At 39.0% G+C, this 23,112-nt stretch overlaps 1 protein-coding gene across 4 annotated transcripts in view; it reads left to right on the forward strand.

Annotated features, from left to right (window-relative positions):
* The window catches only part of gdpd5b (glycerophosphodiester phosphodiesterase domain containing 5b), a 47,483-nt gene that overhangs the window by 11,175 nt on the left and 13,196 nt on the right, over positions 1-23,112 (forward strand). For all 4 annotated transcript variants that reach the window (XR_005234238.1, XR_005234240.1, XR_005234239.1 and 1 more), the window contains exons 2-7: positions 3,203-3,380; positions 15,479-15,582; positions 19,000-19,093; positions 19,249-19,308; positions 19,734-19,832; positions 20,234-20,327. Coding sequence is in view for 1 of the 4 variants with exons in the window: in XM_017420130.3 (XP_017275619.1) it covers positions 3,264-3,380; positions 15,479-15,582; positions 19,000-19,093; positions 19,249-19,308; positions 19,734-19,832; positions 20,234-20,327 (568 nt within the window). In the remaining 3 variants the exon portion in view is untranslated. The remainder of the gene's footprint in view (positions 1-3,202; positions 3,381-15,478; positions 15,583-18,999; positions 19,094-19,248; positions 19,309-19,733; positions 19,833-20,233; positions 20,328-23,112) is intronic.

Genomic DNA, 23,112 nt, shown 5'->3' on the forward strand with positions numbered 1-23,112 from the left:
TTTGCATGTTTGTATTACCGCTTGAAAAACACGTTTTTATATTTTACACATCCAATAAACACTGTATGTGCAGTTAACTCTATTTTAAAAAGTCAATTGTAAATCTCTTCTTTCTTTCTTTTAAATCCACAGCTGGAATGTCCTTTTGAGTAAGAACTGTGATAAGTTTTTCCTCTACTTTCATGTTGTGCTGCTGGTTGGTCACGCAGGATGCAGTGAGTTTTACTTGGTGACAAGCAACAACACTGATTTGTTGACATCAAACACACCAGAAGGTGGATATGCGTGTGCTCCTGTTACAGAGTCTGAATTGTGAATAGGTCTGTTTGAAACGGACTCTAAAGCACGCTCTGTGCACTGCAATCATCATGTTACTGTCTTAATGGTGGTATTTCTTTATTACAGCATCTCTAAAAAAGGATACATTCCCCATTATTGGGTTGGCCTTTGGAAATTTCTTTTTTTTTTTTTTTGCATTTCAGTTTTCCTTTAGCTCTCTGGTCAGAACCGGTTTGACGTTTGGAAACTGCTGAAGCATTTCCTCCTGCATGTACAGGTTTTCTCTCACTCTGCTTTTGATTCGAAGGAAATGAGGCAGCAGAAAAAAAAGGGAAAAAAAAAGATGACAAAAGCTTTTTTAAAGGGGGTTTATGCATCCCTTATCTGCTGCTTTCGCTTCAAACACTTTGACACGTTTGAGGGGAGCATTGCTTCTAATGCGGTGGAATATTTTAGCCGCGTGTTGACTTCTCCTGAAGTAATCTCCCAGGCACGGATGAAATGAATGACATTGTGTGGGAGATGGGCATGACAGGACAGGGCCTGAATGTGCAGGTTAACACTCCCTGTATTTATTATCAAATCTGGTGTGTCAAGAAAGGGGCAGCTTATGACTGAGTAGTCACTTTAATCAAATTATTTAAAAACCCTGTGAGGCACTGATTCCCCACACTGCTGATGGTCACATTTCTGAGCCTACTGAGGTCAGAGGTGCCTCCTTTCCTTTTGGCATAGAGGAATATAAAATCTTTCCGTGCAGAACATTGTACTTCATGTTGTCATTTAACTTGTTAAGTCAGTGAAGTTTTATTCAAAAACTAAATCCACTGGGTTTTATTTCGCTGATGAGTTTCTCGTCAGACATCGTGCTGATAAAGGGATTAATTTGCAGTGATTAATCCCTTCGCTCTGTTCGGAGGAGGAATGGAGCATATTAATTAAGAAGTAGAGAACTCACGACCCTCCAGTTTCAAGGTGACAAATCTTTTAGCCTCAGTGGCTCGGTGCTTAATTATAAAAAAAAATTACTTGACGTCAAACAGGTGCGATTAAAGGACTGTTTGACGCTGAAGTAAAGGTGATGTGATTTGTGTCACTTTGAAGAAAAAAAAGTGACTGTAAGACTAGCACGCATGGAAACTCTTAAACAAGTTTCATTGTAAAAAAAAAAAAAAAAACTACTTTGATGAGACAACATAACACCACGATGGAATTTCTGCACACACCCTGTTGTCTGTGACCACTGGTGGATGCAGGAGGATACAGCCGCGGCTTTTTTTTTTTTTTTTTTTTTTTTTTTTGTGTGTGTGTGTGTGTGTGTGTGTGTGTGTGTGAAGGAAACCTTTTCCAACACATCACCTCTCAGGATAGAGAGCCCCGTTTATGCCTGAAATACTTTTGCTCACTTCCAGGTGCCATTTTAACAAGAACGTTGTTTTGGGTTTTGTTTTTTTTTTCTTTGCAAAAAACTTGTACGTGAGAAATACTACCGTTATCTCTCCTCGCCTTAACCCTTGGAGCTGTGCTGTTTGGAAGTGGAGATCTTTGTGGTCTTGCTGGGCTCGGGCGGATGCCTTTTTTATACTCCGGCCGGGCCCACCCTCCTCACAGCAGTTTTGATAATAACAGGAAGCATGGCCACTGCGGCAGATGCTAATTAACAGTTTTCCGAACCCGAGACAGCCTGATTATAGCAGAGGAAGTGTACACACACACACGCACAAACACACAAAAAATTAACTCTCATACAGGCCACTTGTAGATTTCCGACTGCAGACTGGGAAAACATAAAAGCTGAAATGCTTCCTTAGCCTTATTTTTAAAATCGCCAAGATGCAACATAAAGCCTGCCTTCAGCCGATGTGTGTTTTGCACCTGCAGTACAATGTGCTCCATCATGTTTATGGGACGTGAGGTAAAGTTGTGATAACAGTCAGCACTGCTGTAATTACTGTTATAGCTTATTGTGGAGTCTCTGAGCTGACTCTGCAGCAGATCAGGAGGATCAACAGAGTTATAACGCTGATTATTCGCACAGCCTGCTATTTCGCTTCACCCAGCGTTCGGCAGCCCTACAAAGGCATGCCGAGACCTCTTCTCCTAAATGCGCCCGATGTGCCGCTGCTCTTGCACGCAGAGGGGATCGTGCGCAGCTGGGAAGGGCTGAATGTCTCTTTGATGCGGATCAATTCCAGCTGAAGATTTTTTCAGATAAAGTGTTTATTGATGCAGAGGCACCACACCCTTTTTAGAAAAGAGCAACTTTTGAAAAGGCAGCACAGAGAACAGGACGTCCTTGATTAAAAATGTTTGCTTTCACAGCAGAACAGGATTGCTGCTGTTCTGCTTGTTGTTTTAAGTGTAAGGGTTTTTTTTTTTTTTTTTTTTTTTTGGTTATTAGAGTTGTACAAAGCTGCAGCCCTTGATTTTCCCACTGTAAGCTGAAGCCTATTTAAATACCACTGTTGCATTTTCTTTGTCTTTAAATGGCCTTTTGTGATCTGACATAAAAGGGATAAGTGGGACCTTCATGCTACGTTTGGGGCTGGACACGCGCTAACTGGGTGAGCTGTTCGTGCTCTGTGTATGTTTAATTTGATATTCAGTAGATGATTGCTTCTCCAACGTCCTTTTTCAATTTTGTTTTTTTTCTTCTTTTCTTGAGCCCATCAACAAAAGCTCCTTTCACTCTCAGTTGTCATTGGAAACAGGATTTCTGAAACAAGGTCTTAATTTAACGCTGGCCTTCGTGTCACTGGCATGGTGCTTATCAAGACAGCATGTTGTGGTTTTTATGGGTGTTTTTGTTTTGTTTTTTTATCAAACAACCAGGCAAACTACCAGCAGTCTCTTTTTTGTGGTCTCTGCAGTTTGGAGATTTGTTTGCTTTACCATAATATATTTTTTTCTGTTTCTCCTGCAGGATAATTTGTAACCAGTGGGATGTTAGCCGTGGCTTTGAAAGCAGGACTGACTGAAGGAGCATGGTGAAACACCAACCCCTCCAGGTCTATGAGCGCCAGCTGTGTTTGTCATGTATCACCGGGATCTACGGTTGCCGATGGAAACGCTATCAGCGTTCCCATGATGACACCACCAAGGTGAGGATGCGTTGAAGCTCCTCCTTTTTTTTTCTTTTTCTTTATTATTTTTTTTCTGGGTTGTCACCCCACTTATAGAACGTGTATCACTGAAGTAGGTTTAAAAACGCATCACAGAATGTGAAGTGGGTTCTCATGGTTTAGCTCGTGGAAAGAAAATGTTCTGTTCAGTCACTAAAGGTGTTTAGATTCTTAATTGTCACATAAAGTGATTGGGAAAAACAGCAGAACAAACAAGCCAAATATGCAGTCAATGTCAATGTTGTTGGTCAATGTCACCTTATAATTAAAGTGGCAGAAACAACTACAGGTATAAGTTCTGGGCTGAGTAGCCAAACATATGTTGGAAGATTGTTCTAAAGAGAAAGGATAATAACAACAAAAAAATAGCTTTTTATATCCATCAGATTTACACATATGCTTTCACATGTGAGTTTTCTTTTGTTTAAGAAAATCTTTCTGTTGGTTTTATGTTTGGCTAAGTAAGAACACTTGGAGTACAGCAGGAAGGAGGTAAAGTGTGTTTTTCTGTGATTATCTTACCAGGATTATTTGGAGCCATCTGTACGTTACATATATACATGAGCTCACATCATGTTTGCGACAAATGAGACCTGAATATCTTGTTTTGTCAGGAGTGCAATTTTATTTTCTATAAGAACTGCACAGCTGTTTTGTGAATGACAGGGATTATATCATTCATTATATCACTCTGCTTCTATCCTGGTCCCATAGTCTGTTCATTTCTCACACTGATTACTGCAACTCCCTCCTCTTAGGTCTGCCTCACAAATCACTCCGTAAGCTTCAAATGGTTCAAAATTTAGCTGCCCGCATCATTACCAAAACCCCCTCATTTCATCACATCACCCCAGTTTTACAACAACTTCACTGGCTTCCAGTGGCATTCAGAATTTAAAATCCTTGTTGTACACGTTTAAAGCCATCCACAACCTCGCACGTCCTTACCTGTCCGATCTCCTGCACGTCACGCTCCCTTCCTTCTTCCTCTTCCATCCACCTCAATGTGCCTCTTGTCCGCCTCAGCACCATGAGAAACAGAGCCTTTTCTCACTCTGCTCCCCAACTCTGGAACGCTCCACGTAATATTGACCCGACCGTCTTCTGACCTTCAAATCACAACTCAAAACTCATCTGTTCAAGTTGGCCTTTTCACTTCAATTTCTTAGTTATTTTCTTTTGGTCTTAGTGTCTTATAGCCATTTTGTATTATTTAATTTTGTGTTTTTAATGTTGTGAAGTGTCCTTGGGTGTCTTGAAAGGCGCTAACAAATAAAACGCATAATTATCATAATTATAAATTTGTACCTTTTTCCTCTCTCTTGATCTAGATCTCGATATAGATGTGTACATTTACCTTCTACAACTTCGATTTTTAATACCAAAGTTAGGTCAAAAGCTACAATTGCACCATTAATGAAGTTTTTCACAGCTAGAAGTGACAACACTGTATGGGGAGTTGAGATTTATGAAATATAAGCCAACTTTCTAAAACATTAGTTGCAGTCTCTCATATATAATGCTGGATTCAAAACTCTCTTGAGTAGGTCTCTGTTTGTATTTCAGCAGCTGCATTCAGTCTCAATCAAATATGTCCTTGCTGGGATTTCAACCCTTTCATAACCTTGAACCTTTTTATAGTGCGTTATTGCTTGCAGATACCATCATATCCTACATCCTTCACCTTTTAATTTAGTTTGCACTGTTTATAAACACTGTGTGTGTGTCTAGAGCTAAAATCATGGTCTTTTTTGTTGCTCGCAGAAAGGCACTGTATGTAAAGGGGTTACGTTAATGACTGCCTGTAATCATTATAGATAAAGGATCTACTAACTTGCATCTCAAATCTGAGTTATTTTTATAAATATCTACTATAGTCCTGAATCATTGTCTCTGATATTTTTCTGCAGTTCTATTTCGAGGTACCGGCCACATGCCAGGATAAGTATTACAACCTGCGCATGATGATCCATTTGTCCTGCCCTTTTCTCTTTTTTTTTTTTTTTTTTCTCTGCTATTTAGGAAGGACACACAGGTTATGTTGTTGCAACAAACTCAGACACGCAGCACACACACCCATGTGCGCACTCAGACGCTGGGGCTGGATGATTTATTTATACCCACATACTATGGTGTAGAGCAGCAGAAACCTAAGAGACGGACTATAGTTATTTGGCACACGCACATTTCCACGAAGAAAAGTGTGTGTCCTGTAATGGACCTACACAAGTTTTTCACTTTTTTATCCAGCTTTTCATAGTAAAATGTGAAGCCTAAAATCTATAGATTGTTTTTTCCTCCTGACCCCATGTAGATCTGTTTCCTCCTGGGAGTGTTTTCCCTTTCATGCCAGCTGATAGAATAATGCCTGGTCAGCATTCTTTGTTCACTGCGCTCTTCCTCTGTTTGGATCCGCTGTTGTTGGACAGGAGATTACAGTCAGTCGGTACGTGTGGTGGTGCAGGCTGCAGTCAGTCTCCTTTCAGTTGATTCCATAACACATCTTTATTTTCTCCTTACCTTCTTTTGTTTGTTTACATGAACCAAAACAAAATTTTAATATGGGTCAGTGGTATGTTAATGACTGATGCTGATCTTGAGAAATTATGGCAACTGATAAACAAGGATTTAATCATAATAAAGATGTGTAATTTTCCCCCCATAAATTTAACAATCTACCATGTAGTGAAAAAGAAGAAGAAAACAAGTATAATGTGTTTTGGAGACATTTGGGCCAGTTGTTATAGTAGGTTGGATGATGGTCTAAAGTAGGAATGGCACAGGGCTGAGAATGTTTGAAGCACCCTCAAAATCCTCTCCTTAAGCATGTTTTTTTTTTTTTTTTTAATTTTCCTCATTAAAAGCACAATAACACAAATGTGAGGTCAAGTGTAAAAACAATATTTTATCCAAGTTATGTCTGCTTTTTAAATGGCTTAGTACGCACAGATGTTGCTGATGTTGTAAAGAAGTCATACTAATTAATCAACCAACCACTCAGTTGGTTTAACTCTTATTTCTTAGTTAGTTTTAGGGGTGGAACAATTCACGGTTTTGGTTTTTGGAGTCTCCGTACTGTTCGGTTCTTTTCTATAGCCACCATTGACACTTTTTAAACTGTTATTCTCAAAGACGTGATGTAAAAACTAAAGTAATGAATCAGTCTGGTTGAGGCTCATCATTGGGATGATTGTCTAAAGTAGGAATGGCAAATTGCTCAAAGTATAAACCTAAACTTCACACTATATGTCATGGTTATTTTTTTAAATGTTATGTAAAATGAGCATAATTCTATAGTTGTTCATAATGATCATCAGTAGGCTGTACTGCACCTGTTTTGTTGACAGCTCTTCAATGGAAGTTCTTTATGCTGCTTCAACATGGAGTTAACCTGCTAAGACTACAACCAAGCTTTATATATATATATATATATAAAATATGAATCTCATCCATCCATCCATTTTCTTTACCTGCTTCTCCATTCCGGGTCATGTGGAGCTGGTGCCTATCCCCAGCAGTCACTGTGCGAGAGGCGGGGAACACCCTGGACAGGTCGCAAGTCCATCACAGGGCCACATGGAGACTAACGAGACAAACAACCATTCACACTGTCACTCACACCTAGGGACAATTTTAGAGTCATCAATTAACCTAACATGCATGTTTTTAGTCTGTGGGAGGTGCACAGGGAGAACATGCAAACTTTTCACTTTTTTATCCAGCTTTTCATAATAAAATGTGAAGCCTAAAATCTATAGATTTATCATAATCTATGATATATATATTTATATATTTCAATATAGCTTTTATTAGCATTTTTCTTTTCAGCAGAATGGCTTAATCCACTCATAAAGTTTCAAAGTCTTTTAATAAACCCTCGTCTTGTTTCTCCTGATGGGTTTTCATGCAGCAGAGTTTGCTGAAGTGAGTCTTACTCCATCTTGTCACATTTCCTTGCGGCCCCAATGAATCATGTACCAACAAAACTCCCTCAGTTACTTTCCCATATCGTACAGTAGACGTTGTTTTGCTATAAACTTTGCATTTGGTATAAAATTGAGTCATTTCTGGCTGTGTGGGCGGACCTTTCTACCTCAGCTCTCTGTAACTTGTTCCCCAGCCTCTCTCCCTCCTCACATCAGTGACAGACACACAACGGAGGCTGCAGACGGCCTCTCGTTGTTGTTGTTGTTGTTATAAAATGCATAGTTTAAGAAAACTCCAGATTATGCAACATTCTGCATTTTACAATAAACTTCACTTTCAGCGTCCAGTTCCGCAATCTTGCTTCATTTTCGTCATTTTAGAAATCACAGGGCCATAATTACTGGCACAAAGCATGTGCTGAACGATTCAGATTTTTTTTCCTCATAAATCAATACATTCTGTATTTTTAAAGGATTTAAAGCGTGTTTAGACCCGTTTTAACTTTGTCATTAATTATGAAGAATCAGTAACTTTTCTTGTTTTTTCATTACCAGAAGATTCAGACTAATTTTGTTTAAAACATTAAGGATTTTTCTTTTCTACGATGTTTATTTGACTGTCGGCTCATAGCAGAGACCTGTCTCTCTACTCAGACTGTATCTTGGCCAATAAGCAGCATCTTTAACCATCCCAGTAATCAAACTGTGTCCAATCGTGGAGCGGATTCAGGTACATGTAACTGAACCTGAATGAATCCCAGAAGCGAGAGAACCAAGATTCTCATGTTCAAACAGCTGGTGGACTCATTTATAATCTATAAGTGGATCATACTGTATCTGCTTTTTTTTTTTCTTTGTCCATTGAAGTGAGTCCGTCAGATTGACCAACTGTCCGTCTCGTTGAAGCTGCTTCTCTCTGTGTTCGAGGTGCTGTATAGGGAAGACGGGCTCACGTCATGAATTGCAAGCTGATCTGGCCTCTCAGTAATAATTAAGAGAATTTCCATTTAGCCTTTCTTTACTGTTCAGTCACACAAAGGCTTTAAAAATAGAAGCAAAGTTGCTCCTGCCTTCATTTGACACTGATCCCGTGGTCTTCGTTTACACCGGTGTGTGAAATGTTTGAGTCAGCGGGAACTTACTTGGTTGCTCTCAAGATGGTGACTCAACTGCTTCTTGTTGACTTTGTGCAGCAACAACACAAATGGCACAAGACTAAACCAGCAAGTGAGAAATCCTAATCATTTTTGTTCTTGAGATGCCTGCTCTTTGTTGTTGCCTGGGGTTTCTCGGGATCAGGGATTTCAGTGCATTCTCTCTTTAAATTTCTTCAATTTCACTCCCACTGGAAAATCAGTAATAACTTGAGATCTACAACTCTGCAATTTATCATAGCCTCCCTCAATTTCCTGTAAAAATGCTTCCAGTTGCTCTGAGTATGAAGTCACAATGCTAGCAGTCTGCAACATGTGAGACATTTGTTTCTTAGATTTGACAGTAAAAACATGTCAACATGTGACTGTAGCTGTTATCTTGTGAATCTGAGTCATTTACTGTTTTTTATAGCAGACTATTTATTTTGTATAATCACAAGGATCTATTTAAAGTTGTTGCTAATAAAACACACTTGTATCCAAACATCTAAGTGCTTATAGGTATTAATGTGATCTGTTTTTAATGGTGGTTTAATGACAAGAAGTTTGTGCACCTTCTGACCGACTGGAACATCCTGCGATTGCTGGAGTCACACCTTTAATCAGTTTAGGAGTCATGCTGTTGATCTGTAAGAGTGAAAAGCAGACATTTGTTCTTTTAGGTCATTTTAGCAGAGTGAAGATCAGATTTAATGATGTTAATAAAAGTCAGAGCCAGTGTGAGATGAGCCAGCAGTCTTGGCTGCTGACTTGTATCTCTTGACAGCCTGAATAAACTCTGATTTACTGCCAAAACATGTAACACCAGTTTATAAGAAAATGAACTTTGACAAAAGAAGTTAGCAGAAATACACCTGAATTGACTTATTCTTTAGAGGGTATGCTTAAACCCTTTAAAAAAATGTTGTGACGTTTAGTATTAGTGGTTTTGTCTTAATTTACTAATTTGCAGGATGACAATTTCTGTTTGCAACCTGTTCCATTGCGTTCGTAGCTCTGGTTGACTTTTAAAGCAGTGCAACGCAGCTTGTGTGCCCGGGATTTATCTGGATATGCTCAGGAATGTGACAAATGACCGAGGGGGTGAGTCCAATAAGGATGGAGACAGAGAGGCAATGAGGTTGTGGTTTACATGAAGTATCCCTGGCAGCTTCATAAAATTCAAGGACATCCCACAGCGCTGGCATGTTATGTAGTCAGCTCACTGCTTCACCTAATTAACTCCAGCCCTTAATTGCTTTTTGTTTTAAAGTCTACTCTGTAATGAACCACGGAGAATATCTACAATTAACAACAATAATTTGGCTTTTAAAATGGATTCTCTCTCTGTTACTATTAGACATCATAATTCTTGCCATCAGAGACTGAAACAATACACAGTATAATAAAATGTACTCTACATGAGTGGTTAATTAATAAGAAAACAAAGCTAAACAGAAAATTGTTTGTAGTTTCCAGAGTTACTGTATTAAACAGGTTAATCATACAACCATCAGAAACACTAAGAGTTGTTTTACTGGTGAGACATTTAAACTACAGTATTATAGTACAATAGTAGTAGTTCCTTTGTGTGCTGCTTTCAAAGAGAGGCAGAAATAAGTGCATATTGGAAGTGATTTCCCAGAACCTATGAGGAAGTATTGGTATCACTTGGAGTAAAGAAAAAGAGGAAAATAATGTTTCTCCCCAGTTTTAAGATGAAGATGGAATGTCCAGATTTACATCTATGTTGGGACTCAAGTCAGAATACAATTTAATGAAAAAAGTCAAAACGTTGGGGGGTAAATCAAGGCGAAAATAGGATTATTTTGAGGTTGAGATCTAAAACCAAACAAGCATTGATACAAAGACTTATAATAGAGATGCCTTTTTAAGATGAACGAGTCCCTTTTTTTTTAAAACCCATTCAAAAGTACAAATAGAAATCATTTATCTTTGAGCTGATAACCACAATAAGTATTAGTGCTTCAGAGAGATTGATCCATAATCCTCATCCAGAGCTGCACATAACCTGCAAATAACTTTTCAATATTACTTCTGGTTTAAGCTGCAATATTAGTTTCACTGGAGAATAATAACAATAATGTAAGTGTTTTTAATAAAGCTTCGGTTTGAGAGTAAATTGAGGTCACTGGTTACGTTTGAGACTCTTATTGTGAAGAACTGAAGGAAGTTTTGTGATGTAATTGATATTGCAGGGGGAGTGATTAAAGGGCTGGTTCAAGAAAATGTTATCCTTCACTGACATGTTTACTAAAACAAATGAACTCGTGTGAGTGCTTCATCACGGAGCTTAATCTTGCTCAAAAAAGTAATAAAGGTCAAATGTTTAATGCTGGCAGATTTTTCTTAAAATGGAGCGAAATGGTGATCTTGGAGCTGACATTTAAGTGATTCCTAAACTCCCAACTTCATAAGAGTATCGCTGCAGATGCATGGGAACAATTCAATAAGCATCTTTAATAAATGCATTATTGCTTGCTTCAGATGTAATGCACTGTGTTGGACCGAGCCACTAAAGACAAATGGAAAAGTTCTGGATAAAATCACAGAGGGAAGGCAAACTCATATAGGGGTTTATTAAAATCCTCCTCCTTTTGTCCTGCTGCTGTGGTTCACAGGTTCACAACAGCCTCACTTAATTTACTGTTTTCATTGTCATACGCTGCCTCTGAAACAAAAAACAAAGCTAGTCAGGCACTCCCCAGGAGACATTCCTGATTCCAAATCTGGTGAACTTAATATTGCTCTTATCATTTGTTCATTTTTGTGAAGTTACGCATCATTTGGCAGGGCGAATCGCTGGTGATCCCCATCCCTCTAGAACGGTATCTCGCTATTTATCTGTAGGTTTTTCTCAAACTTTCACAATTAATCCTAAAACTCACCCTTCAGATGTGCCCGTCCCCTGTAACTTCACATTTTTTTACAATTTCATGAACATTTTTGTTGTTGTTGTTGTTTGTAAATTGCTCTGCGTAAAATTTAACAATGTAACATTTTCTGTGAGTTTTAACAGACATGCGAAATAGCTACCAACTTTGTCCAGTTTTTTATATATTGATGATTTTATTTTTCCCCTACCTAAAGATAAAAACTCCAGCGATTTGTGTTTACTATCAGACAGAGCAGATAGTAAAGTTAGTCATTACGACTGTAACAAAGATAAATAAGCTGACAATGAAAACCAGGGTGCATGAAAGTCATATGAAAAGAAGGAATTATTATGAGTGCAACAGCGCGTTACATTCCTGGCTGGTCATTTGTAAAGTGTTGTTCTAATAACCTCAGCCAATTCAACTTTTAGTTTTATGATGATTTCTCTCCAAGGTGGAGCACTAACAGCGATAATGGCTGACAAAGAAAGTGAGTACATATCCAATGAAAACTGAGCTCTGTTTGCTTTGTGTGCTGTTGTCAGAATGGAGACTGTTGGCTTCATTTAGAGTTAAGAATATCTTTATATTTGCACGTTTTGTTGCGGTGGCAGCGTGTTTGGGTCCTGGGCGGAGCATGGGGGAAAGTGGTGGGAGTGTATCCGTGACGAGGGCCTGAGCGCTCCAGCATGGCTTGACTGTCAAGACTTTAAAGCAGTTCTTGCCTCAAGCCTCAGCTTTGACCCCTGTCTGATTGGGCCGTGCCAGCGCGGGCCCTGGAGCGTGGCGCAATTGTGGGCGTATGTTGTAGATCACTGTTGGAACATGCTTGTCATGTATAAGCATGGTGAGGGCGAGGTCTCTGGGAAGTTAGAAAAAGCATGGACAATCCTATTTGGGTATACTAAGAGCATATCTGCGTCAGGATGGCCTACATACTGAAAGAGGTTTTCCAATCCAGCCACGTTCCAGCAGGTCGTGGCGAGAATAGTCGCGTAGACATCCAATGAAGGACTCCAAAGAGACTTTATCGCAATAATCTTGTATTTAAGAAATGTTAGCGTTTTATTAACGTCCCTCCAAAATTTTATCAAGAAGTAAAAAAACTGTGTAAAACATCTCTTCCTACTCTCTGTGCCCACTTGTATTTGCTTACCATTAAAAAGAGAGCTACAATTAAATATCTTAGGCTAATATTATCAGTCGATGGCATTCATGACTGCTGTTTGCAGAGTTTAGTGAGAAAATGAATGAAAGATCTCTGAATGTATCAGGTTTAATAGAGGTTGCATTGATATTTGCTGTGACCTGTTTGATTGTCCCATTTATTGATTGTGAAGTTTGCTTCATTCAAATTTAGTTTAAGTGAATTTGTTTAGTAAATTTTAAATTAAAGCAGTTTTGCAGCTGTTTAGGCTACGCAGTTCATAGTGCTTGTTGTGAAAAATGTCATTAGGAAAACTAACATAATTTAAATCAGTTGCTGGTTGTCTTCTGCTGGTTTTGTTCTAGTATGTTTTTGTGCCTGAAATATTTTGTCCAGTCATGCAGAACATTAATGTAATGTCATCAGGACGGGACAAGTTATGTTTTAGTGCTGAGCGAGAAAAGAGGTTAAACATTTAACGAAGCATTTTGTTTGATCTAATATAGAGATTGACTGAAATTCTGCCAGCGATGATCTAAAGATCACATCCAAATAAATAAATCTTCAAGACCAAAGAGATAAAGCAAGGATGGTGTGTTGAATTGATAAGATTAGATTTTCTCTAAGATGTTGATTCAACCTGGCCAAATAGATGATATTAAAAAAGCAGCAATTTCTTTATCCAGAGTTGATATTACAGTCAGTATTATAGTGGTGTAACTGTAAAGGCCGTGTTAATGAGTCACATTACTGACTGAATTTTCACAGCCAGGTATCTTCTGTTGTTATCAAGAGGGAAAGAGAGGAGGGGATTTGGAGAGACTGGGACAGAACAATGTCCTCCTTTAGAAACAAGGTCGGCTCAGCCAGGTGTTTTCAGGTGGTCATTAAAGACCATGGGAACTGCTGTTGGTGCTTTCTCATCGGCGGTCGTGTCACACACACACACACACAGTTCTGCCTCCACAGGGACCTTGGCAACCCGTTTGTAACACAAATTGATCTCCTCTGCTTTTTGTCTCAGAGAAACCTTTTTACTGTTAATAAATTGGTGTGCAATTACATTTTTTTTTTTTTTTTTTAACTGTGCCTTTCTAGTGTTTTTATTATTTTTATAAAAACAGGCATGTGCGGCCAAAGATATGTGGAAAGTCTCCAGAACTGTAGTACCATCTTTAATCAAGAGCATAGACCGAATAGTGGAATTTCTTGTTTTCATCCTCAGATATTGTACAGTACACCTTTTTTAAAAGCTTACTTTCAAGCCTATAAAACATTGTGTGCAGGTTCACAGCAGCTTGAATGTACAGAACATTTCTACATTTACCCATCTGAGTGGAAATGTAAATTTCTAACAGCAGACTGAGCATATTTGCATGCAAGCAGGGACTTTTAAATGTGAGGCTAGCGTTTGACAGAGAGAAGAGCAGCACGGTATCTTAGAATGGAGAAAGTAGTATTCCTGTTTTTAATTTCATTTTAATTCTTACTCGATTAAAAATTTTCATGTTCTCCCAAAATGCTGTAAGACCTTCCTACATTTTAGTATTGTTTGACCAAAAAAAAGAAAATTAATCAAATACTAATTTAACTTTTTACTTAATTGCATTATTTGTACGATTATTGTTATTTTTGATGCATTGTGTCCTGGTTATGGGGGATTCTGAATTGTTTTGAAATGTCTAAAATTAGTTTTGTTAATGTTTTATCATAATGTAAGATTGAGGAACAAAAAGGGGAAACGCGGATATGTTGAAGTGTCAAGCCCGGATAATTTGTTTGGCACACAACAATCACATACGCAAGAGAGCTGAGCGAAATACACGACTGGAAGTAAATAAATTGGAAGCATACGAATACTTTGCTTTTAATTTACCAAGAAGGATATGGGGAGGAAGTGAAGGGGATGTGTCATAATAATCGAAATGCATCTATAATCATTTTATCATCGCATCACAGCCCTCTGTAGCCTAGCTGTGAGGTCCCTAAAGATCCCTACCCCTACTATAAAAGAACAATTTAGGTTATGTAATATTCCACCATGACTTGGTGAAACTCAGGAAAGTCTTTTTTTTTTTTTTTTTTTTTTTTCAAATGAGCTACAGATCCAAACACAACCTCTAAAAACTGTTCTGATCTAAATAAAAGCAAGGCAAGGTTTTGAGTCAGCATTTAGAATTTTCACATCCAATATTTAAAACACACAGAGACTTCAGAACGACAAGGCGGTCTGGATTATGTGGGTGTTACTTCAGCTGTTTGAGGTAACAAAGATCTGATCCTTGGCACTCAGCTGCGGTGTATTCAACCTCATATGCTTAGTTTGCTTAACCAAGTGACCTTATCTCGACACTGCAGTCCACATTGTGCTCATAAACATGTGATTCGATACTTGCATAATAAAATAGTTTGGCTGATTTCCCAGTACGTTGAATGACAGGCCTTTTTTTTTTTTTTTTTTCCAGAATTCATAAAAGATTCCAGTATGATTCACGTAACATGCTTTTTAAAATGCACTGAGAAAGATGGAAATGGGCTTGCCTGCATGAACGTATCCTCCCTCGTCTGGCCTCGGGGTGGATCTCTGTCTGTACATGTCTGTGGTCCGTTAAGTATTTGCTTTGGTACAAGGTATATGAGAGATGAGGACAGCAATTAGTCCGTTTGCACGTGAAGTTATGAAGTCATTCGTCGATAATGAGCAGAGCGTATAAGGGAATACTTCGGTTATCAGGCTGGCTGCATTTTCTCAATATAAGAAAGTTTTTGAAAAGTGAACTGAAAACTCAGTCTTTGGATAAACTTTGTAAAGAGGAAGTCGCACAGTTCATGAACTTAAACTCTGTTAGTCATTAGCAGTGAGTAATTCAAATGGTTTCAGTATCATTCAGTGAACTTAAGCTATGATATTTTGTTTTAATCCAGTTAAAGCAATAATTTCTTTTCTTTTTGTGTTTTATGTGTGCGATCGAAGTGGGAGCTGCTGTGGTCCCTCATCCTCCTCTTCACCTTCTGTCTCCTGCTCGTGTGGTTCTACTTCTGGTGGGAGGCACATAACGACTACAACGAGTTCAACTGGTGAGTGCACGATCAATCTGCCTGCTCCTGTGTGTTTGTCAGGTCAAATTAAGGCCACTGCCCCGCCAGGCATATTGTTTTGACTGTGGCCATACACGTTGTCTTGTCGACTCCCTAATTCGTGAGTTTAATCTGACCTCAACCTTAATCTGAGCAGAGACCACTCGGCCCTCCATAGATTATAACGTTGCATAATAGAGATGGCTCATCCAATGTTTCCTACTGTACGTAAACTTCCCCATACAGGAGTTTAAATGAAAATATTCCAACAGGCTCGAACTACAGCCACACCATAAGCTTAATAAATGCCTGATCCCAATTTAAAATTACCATCAGCTGAATTTTGAGACAAAATTTCATAGTTTTCCTCAGTTTAGTGTGTCGGTACCGCCTTTATTAGAAAAGGCGGAACAAATTTATCAAACTCATTTCAGAGCTGGCGCTGAAAAGATTCTCTGTTTCTCGCTCTTTTCCTTTGTATAAACTGTGCGTTTCTATTCTGAAATAAGCAAGTTAAATAGGTTGAAATTGTGTGATATTTGAAATCTAATCTATTTTGTGTTAGAGCTGCATGGTGGTACAGTGATCCCTGTTGCCTCACAGTTAGAGAGTCCTGGTTTGCCCACCAGCTGGATCCTTTCTGGGTGGAGTTGGAGTTGCATGTGTGGGTTTCCTCCTCTTTTAAAAAACAACGTATGGATGTAGATACGTTCTCAGGCAAATTTAATGGAAACATTTCATAGGGTGAGAGTATTTATTTAGTCTTTTTTTTTTTTTTTTTGGGTGAGAGAAAGAATAGGGTAAAACATGTGACTTTCTTACAAGCTTTATCAGGCACTACCACAGCTGTTACCTTCTCTGTAACCATTTCACATTATGACTCTGCAGCGTTGTTTAAAGCCACAGCTCCTCCCACTAGCTGTAAGATTTCTTTATTCCTACAAAAGCGACAAAATCTACATATCCAAAATAATAATTATAAAACACAATCACTTAAGACAAAGTCACATGACCATAAAACATTTTAGTTATAAAAAAGGAAAACGTTCCACTGACCTCTGCTCTACGGCCGTCATACCAGTGGTGAGTGCTAGGTGCAGAACCCCAAGTGTGCATCTTTGGTTGTTCTGCTAAGATAATGAAGGGAAAAAGAAACTGTAGCAAATGTGTGTGTGTGTGTGTGTTTCAAACATGGAGCGCTTTCTGTGTGTGTCTGAGGCAGGAACTGCAGTGTGACAGAGTCGCGCTGATTAACGTTTGACGGAGTGACAGGGCTCCTCCGTCACACTCTGGTTTCCTCCCACAGCCCAGAAAGATGCAGGGTCAGTTAACTGACTGCTCTAAATCGTCCCCAGATGTGAGTGTGAGCGTGAAAGGTTATTAGTAGTTGTGTGGCGCTGTGACGAGCTGCCGACCTGTCTGGGGTGTACCCCTCCTTTTGCCCAGTGACCACAGGAGCTGGACTCCAGCTCCGTGTGACCCTGAACAGGAACAAGCAGGTGGAGAAAATGGATGGAAGTATATTTTGTATATTTTTAAACATGCTGCAGTGCACAGCTGCTGCCGCTGCATCTTACTTTATTTTAAACTTGAGCTTTCTCTCCGACACCCCTCCTCCCCCTTCTTGCTCTCAGGGAATGTCACCTTCTCCTCATAATACTGTCCTTTGTTACATTCACTTGTATTCCCCTCCCACTGTAGTGTCAGTGATTTATAGTTGTTTTTTTTTCCCCTGCTTCAAATTATTTTATTTTGAAAGGCCTTTTTTAACCGTTTACATTTTAAATTCCCCAAGCAGTTTGCAAGTCCACTTTTTCAGCTCTAACTACTGTGTTATCGTGTTTTGATTGACAGATGTTTATTTCTTTTTATTAGCAAATTTCTTTCTTCATGCATCTTGCAGGGATCTCATGCCTTTATATTTTAAGTTGTGGTGTAGGAGCTAAAAGAGCGTAGGAGTGTGTCCCAGCCTATCCACAGTATAAATTCCCAAGAGGTCCTCTGCTGCTTGAATCACAGTTAAGGCTTTACATGTGATTAATACTTTGGGCTTTGGCTGAAATGGCAAAACACACCCCCGTACGCTGTTTTCTGCAGCTGTGCTCCTATTTATACACACAACATTGCCCTTTGAGCATTACAGCTGAGAGCAAAATATATATATTTTGTTGTAGAGGGGTGTGGATATGACATAACCCAGAAATCCACTTTCTTCTTTGTTCCCATTCTGAAACCTTTAGCTCATATTAAGTATTTACTTATAAGATAAACCCTCACAGGATGTCCTTTTCAAGATCTCTTTTCTGTTAAAACTGTTTAATTTTTTGCTGTTTTACAGACTGAAAAACTAAATTTCAAGACTATCGGTCACTTCGCACAGCTTTTACAAACTGTCACTCCTGGTAGATTGTTATTGACACATTGGTGGTTTTTTTCCCCAAATAACCTTATTTCAATAACACTATCAGTCAAATACATATATCTCAATAAAAATGGCACAAACACTGCACTTGATAGAAATTTACCAAGAATAGAATTAACAGAATACAAGAAAAGTCATGATCTACGTCTCAGTGAGGCTGAGTCTTTCAGGAGTAAAGATGAGCAGAGGTTCATGACTTGAAAACAAAAACCGCACTGTAAATAAAATAGCAGAGTACTGCATGGTATCAGTAATGGATTCATATAATCTGTAGAAACAGAAGGCTGAAAAACAAGACTGACTGAGCGTGATCTTTGAGCTCTTTTTCAGCGCTACATTAAAAACAGGAGCAGTTTTATTGTGGAAATGACCCCATGAGCACAGAAACATTTGTAATATATATATATAAAAAAGAGATTTGCAGCACTCTCTCAGGACGTGGGCTCATTTAAGATGTACTAAGAGGCAGTTATTAAACACCAGCCACCACCCTGTTTATATAATTTAGTACATTTTAAAAGAAGGACCATCGTGCTGTTATCAATTAATTCATTAAATACCAATATTTGTGATTATGTTGTGGTTTTAAAGTTAACTTTTATGCCACCGCAGGCATCATAAATACTGAAAAGCATACAAGCAAGATCTGCACAAACCCATCAAATTTATAGCATTCATTTTATTTAGGAAATATCATATTTCTTATTTCCAGCATGCACTAGCCTTTTGGATTCAAACAGAGCTTAAATGATTGGGTTTTTTTTTTCCCCACATTTTCCACAGTATATTCCACAGATGTATTAGAAACCAGTCCATAACTTGACCCAGATGACTTTGTTTGTCCTGAAACCGGAAAAAAATTGATACTTCAAACGGTGTAGAGGCTGCATGAATATAGACAGACCTTGTATTCTCCAATGCTTTCACACAGTTTGGAAATGATGGAATGTGGGTTAGTGTTCCTGACAAGAAGCATTAAATCTTTGTTTCTGCAGGTTTCTGTACGAGCGCTCTGGGAAATGGAGCGACGGCACCGTTCCCATCTTGGCAACAACCGCTGCTGGTTTCACCTACATCACATTTTTAATGGTGAGCTCCTCTGAACTCGCCGAGGACACGTTTAACTCGTTGTTCTCATCGTAAAGTCTTGTTTAAGCGAGGGAAGTTATGAGCGGCACAACATGTTTAAAATTATACTCTGTGTGGGTGTGTGTCTTGTTTTTTGTTGTTTTTGCACTTTTCAGGTTTTAGCACTTTGCCATGTTGCACTTGGACAACAGCTGAATTTGCACTGGCTCCATAAGGTAATGTGACAAATGTGAGGCTCGCTAAAAGTGTGTGTGTGCGTGTGTGGTGGAAAGGGCGTTATAAGGGAGTGGGTGTTTTTTAAATGCATAAGTTGTTGAGAGGGGTTTCTGTGTTGTAATGTGTGTATGTGTGTTTTTAATGGGTTTTTTGTGAATGCTCTGATTCAAATGCTGGTCAGCTGAACTTGTCCTGAACTTAAGTTTGGACTGAGTTGTCCCAGAAGAGATCAGTTAATCACCGCCTCTAATCTGCTTAACACCAAGTGAAATGCTTACAAAACACTGTGTGGGACGTGAAGGGTCTGCAAGCTACTTGAAATTGTTTGTTTTTGCATTTTATCTGTGTGTGTGTGTGTACATTTCCAAAGTATTATGATTTTTGGGTTTTTTACAGTCTCCTTCCCTCCTCCCTGTTCACACAGATAGGAGTGACGGCTGCTTTGCTCACCACCATCGTCGGGGTCATATCTGTCAATCAGACATGGAGTCAGGAGTGGGATGTCATTCCCATCTCCTTTCAGGTCAGAGGCATTTTGACACAAGTGCTGATGGTGAAGTTTGATGGCTAAATCAGTTTTGTGATGATTTTTCCTTATTCAGGGTTGCAAAATGGACAAAAATGTGATATATATCTGTGGTGACATGACACTCGGCCCACATTGATCTTATCTCCTAATATTCAACAACCTAATCGATATCCAAGGGCTTATGATTAGTACATCCATGTGAGATTGTTGCAGTGCCAGGAAAGTCAGAGGAGGCACAGTTTAACTTTCAGATCACACACATTATCTCTAAATAGTGTTGTAACTGCCTTAGCACCAGATAACGATAGTATTTCCATTCCTTTCTGCCATCTTTGTTTTTTTTTCTTTTTGTTTTACTGTTGTCTCCACATTTCTATAACCCCATTTCTGTTCAGGCAACAGGTCCGTTCCTGCACATAGGGGCCCTCGCTGCCATCACCGCACTGTCCTGGATTGTGGCAGGACAAGTCGCCAGAGCAGAAAAAACAAGTATGTTTTTTTTGTTTGTTGTTGTTTTTTAATGTGGCACAAATGAGTTATTTTTACACAATTTGATAAAGGTACTGTCTGCCAGACAGCACACACACAGCGGAAGAGCAATAAATTATTAATTTTATGTAGACAGAAGCCAAGACATCCACCCAGGGTGTGCAAACTAACAAATCTTTTAGTCCTGTGGTGTTTTCAAGCCACAGCAGCATGGATTGTTTTATTCTTTAATCCAGGACTTGTTTCTTGTAAAGAGAAGCAGTTCTGAGAGTACTTTTTGCTTAGATGTTCATACTGCAACAGAGAACTTTAATAAAACAAAAGAATGTTGTTTTATGCACCAGCTTCTGTTGCTTTAGCCATTTAGCAGGATATTTATGTTTAATACTGTCTAATTTCAGACAAATTTGTCTAAAATACCTAAACATTATGAATCCAAACTAGGTGTCATAGAAAAGGAAAGGATGGTAGCTTTTTTGTAATTTCTTAATTTTTTTTTTTTTTTTGCAAATCAGACTTATAAGAGCAATTGCATAAAATGTGAAGCTTGACTGCCAGCTTCATGATGATAGAGCACCAATCTGTTGGAAAATTATGAAAACACAATTTTTGTGGCCAGAAGTTTAACTTAACTAGGTTTTCGCAAACTTTTGTCAATCAAAAAATGTTTTTGTTTAGAAAACGGCCAACTGTCCACCCCTGACTGATTGAAATAAGAGGTGAACTCAGTCAGTTCTGTAAATCAAATATATTCATCAAACTGTCTTCAGAAGTACCACTTAGAAAAAGTAGCGGGCTGACCATCCACTGGGTGAAGCTCAGTGGATCGACCAAGGGGGATCCTACCTCTGCCACAGAAAAATTTCAAATTTAGAACATCAGAAATGCATTTTCCTGGCATTTGGGACAAAGCAGGAACGGTGTTTTTTGAAGAGTCCAAAATCAGCTGTTAGGTCAACTTGTGAGAATTTTTGGCTTTTTAGGACTGGAAGAGTTTTCAGAAAATCAGATGGAGAATTCATTTAACCAAGACAAAGAACTATCTCCCAAGGCAGTAAACCTGAAGTAAGTAAACTTGTAAAATAGATATGAATAAAAACATATCGACTGGAGATTTGAAATGGATTGTCTTGGTATCCTGTTGGTTGGTAGAATCCACTCAGCTGAGAGTAGAGGTATATCAGGTGTACAAAGAGCTACGAAACAAAAGAACACGTTACTACCTCAGAACAGAACATTAAGAAAATGAGTCTTTGTTTAACACATAATGTAACAACACCAAGGGGGCCAGCTTTCCTCTTTTTATCCGTTCTTTTCTCATACATTCCGGCATCTGTCATCCACTGCCTGGAAAACGATGCAGTGTCACACCCCCAACATCGACCAATCAGAAGCCTCGGCAGATAAATGAGAACTCTTGTCCAGCTAGTGGTGGCGTTGCATCAACTATGCTTGCTTGCTCAAAGATGGCTGCGGCCATTTCTACACCTAATCATTCAGTTTCAACCTTCATTCTTTATCCGGGCTTTGGATCAGCAAAAGTGACCTAAAAGAGAAACTCTGTTATTTCAGTGTGGAAGGACTGAGCTGCCTGTGAGCGCTGTGGGACAGAGGACGGGTCCACTGCAGCACCCGCTGCTCGTTGGAAAGAACCATACTTGCTTTCACGTTAGTGTTGAAAAACCTCCAAAAACACCAGATAAAGTCGCTAGTTGCTTTTTTTGGAAAAATGGTCTTTTTGAGGGGTCTGAAAACTCGCTAAAAATAGCAGCAAAGTCTGTAAGATGGCCACACTGCTTGCACCCAGGTCTGCCGCGCTCTGCTCTGACAGAAGACAACTTTGGCTCCGGTTCGCTTTATTTGTTGAAAGCAGTGTCGGTTTGATCCCTGTATTAAAATTAGATCAGATGCCTTTAACAGGACTTCAACAAAAAAAGTCCTTTTTTCCCCTTCTTATTTTTACAGATGATAGAAATCCATCGTGGCTATGGAGAACTTTAATCCCTGCAAACGTTTACAAAATATTTTTGGTCAATCAACAAAAAGTAGCTTGTGAAAATGCGGCTGAATAAAGGTTTTTATACTGCCAGCTGCTTTTGAAGCCCCTGCATGTGAAAATATATTTTAATATTTACAGCAGCAGCTTCTTTCTGACGGTCTTCATGCCGGACAGACAGCTGGTACACGACTCTGTGGGAGAAATTTAAAACCAGTGAAAGCAAGGCTCTGCCATTATTTACTGTTCAGGGTCTGATTTTTGAAGAGATTCAATGACGTAGAAAGGTCTTTGTCATAATACGCCTCTTTTAACGTCACTGTCATGCAGAGCAGCATTTAAAAATCAAAGAGGAGAAGGATTCTGTGTGTGTGGGCGGGCGGGCGGGCGGATGAAGGCTGAGAGTCTCCTGTGTGTAATAGGAGTTGGCTACTCGACCTCACCCTGGAGCTGACCTTGAAACGAATACATTCTTGTGTGTGTTGGTGTGTGGATGGCCACACTCGCAGCCATCACCGCTCACACACACAGAGGTGGATTCAGAGTTCTCTGTGCAGATTTAATAAATGAGATGGATGAGTTTGAATGCTCTGAAATCAGTTTATCTTCAGATGTTTGAAAGCCGTTTCACATCAGGCTAACAAGCTGTCTACTGTAGCTTCATGTTTTTTTGTAAAGATGAAACTGGGTTCCCTTAACTAGGTTAGGGATGCCACGATCGATTTTATTTATTTTCTTTTTTTTTTTACACAGACACTGATTTGAGTCATTTAAAATTAAGGATCGACC

The sequence above is a fragment of the Kryptolebias marmoratus genome, linkage group LG2 (assembly GCF_001649575.2).
Source record: "Kryptolebias marmoratus isolate JLee-2015 linkage group LG2, ASM164957v2, whole genome shotgun sequence".
NCBI classification, from domain to species: domain Eukaryota; kingdom Metazoa; phylum Chordata; class Actinopteri; order Cyprinodontiformes; family Rivulidae; genus Kryptolebias; species Kryptolebias marmoratus.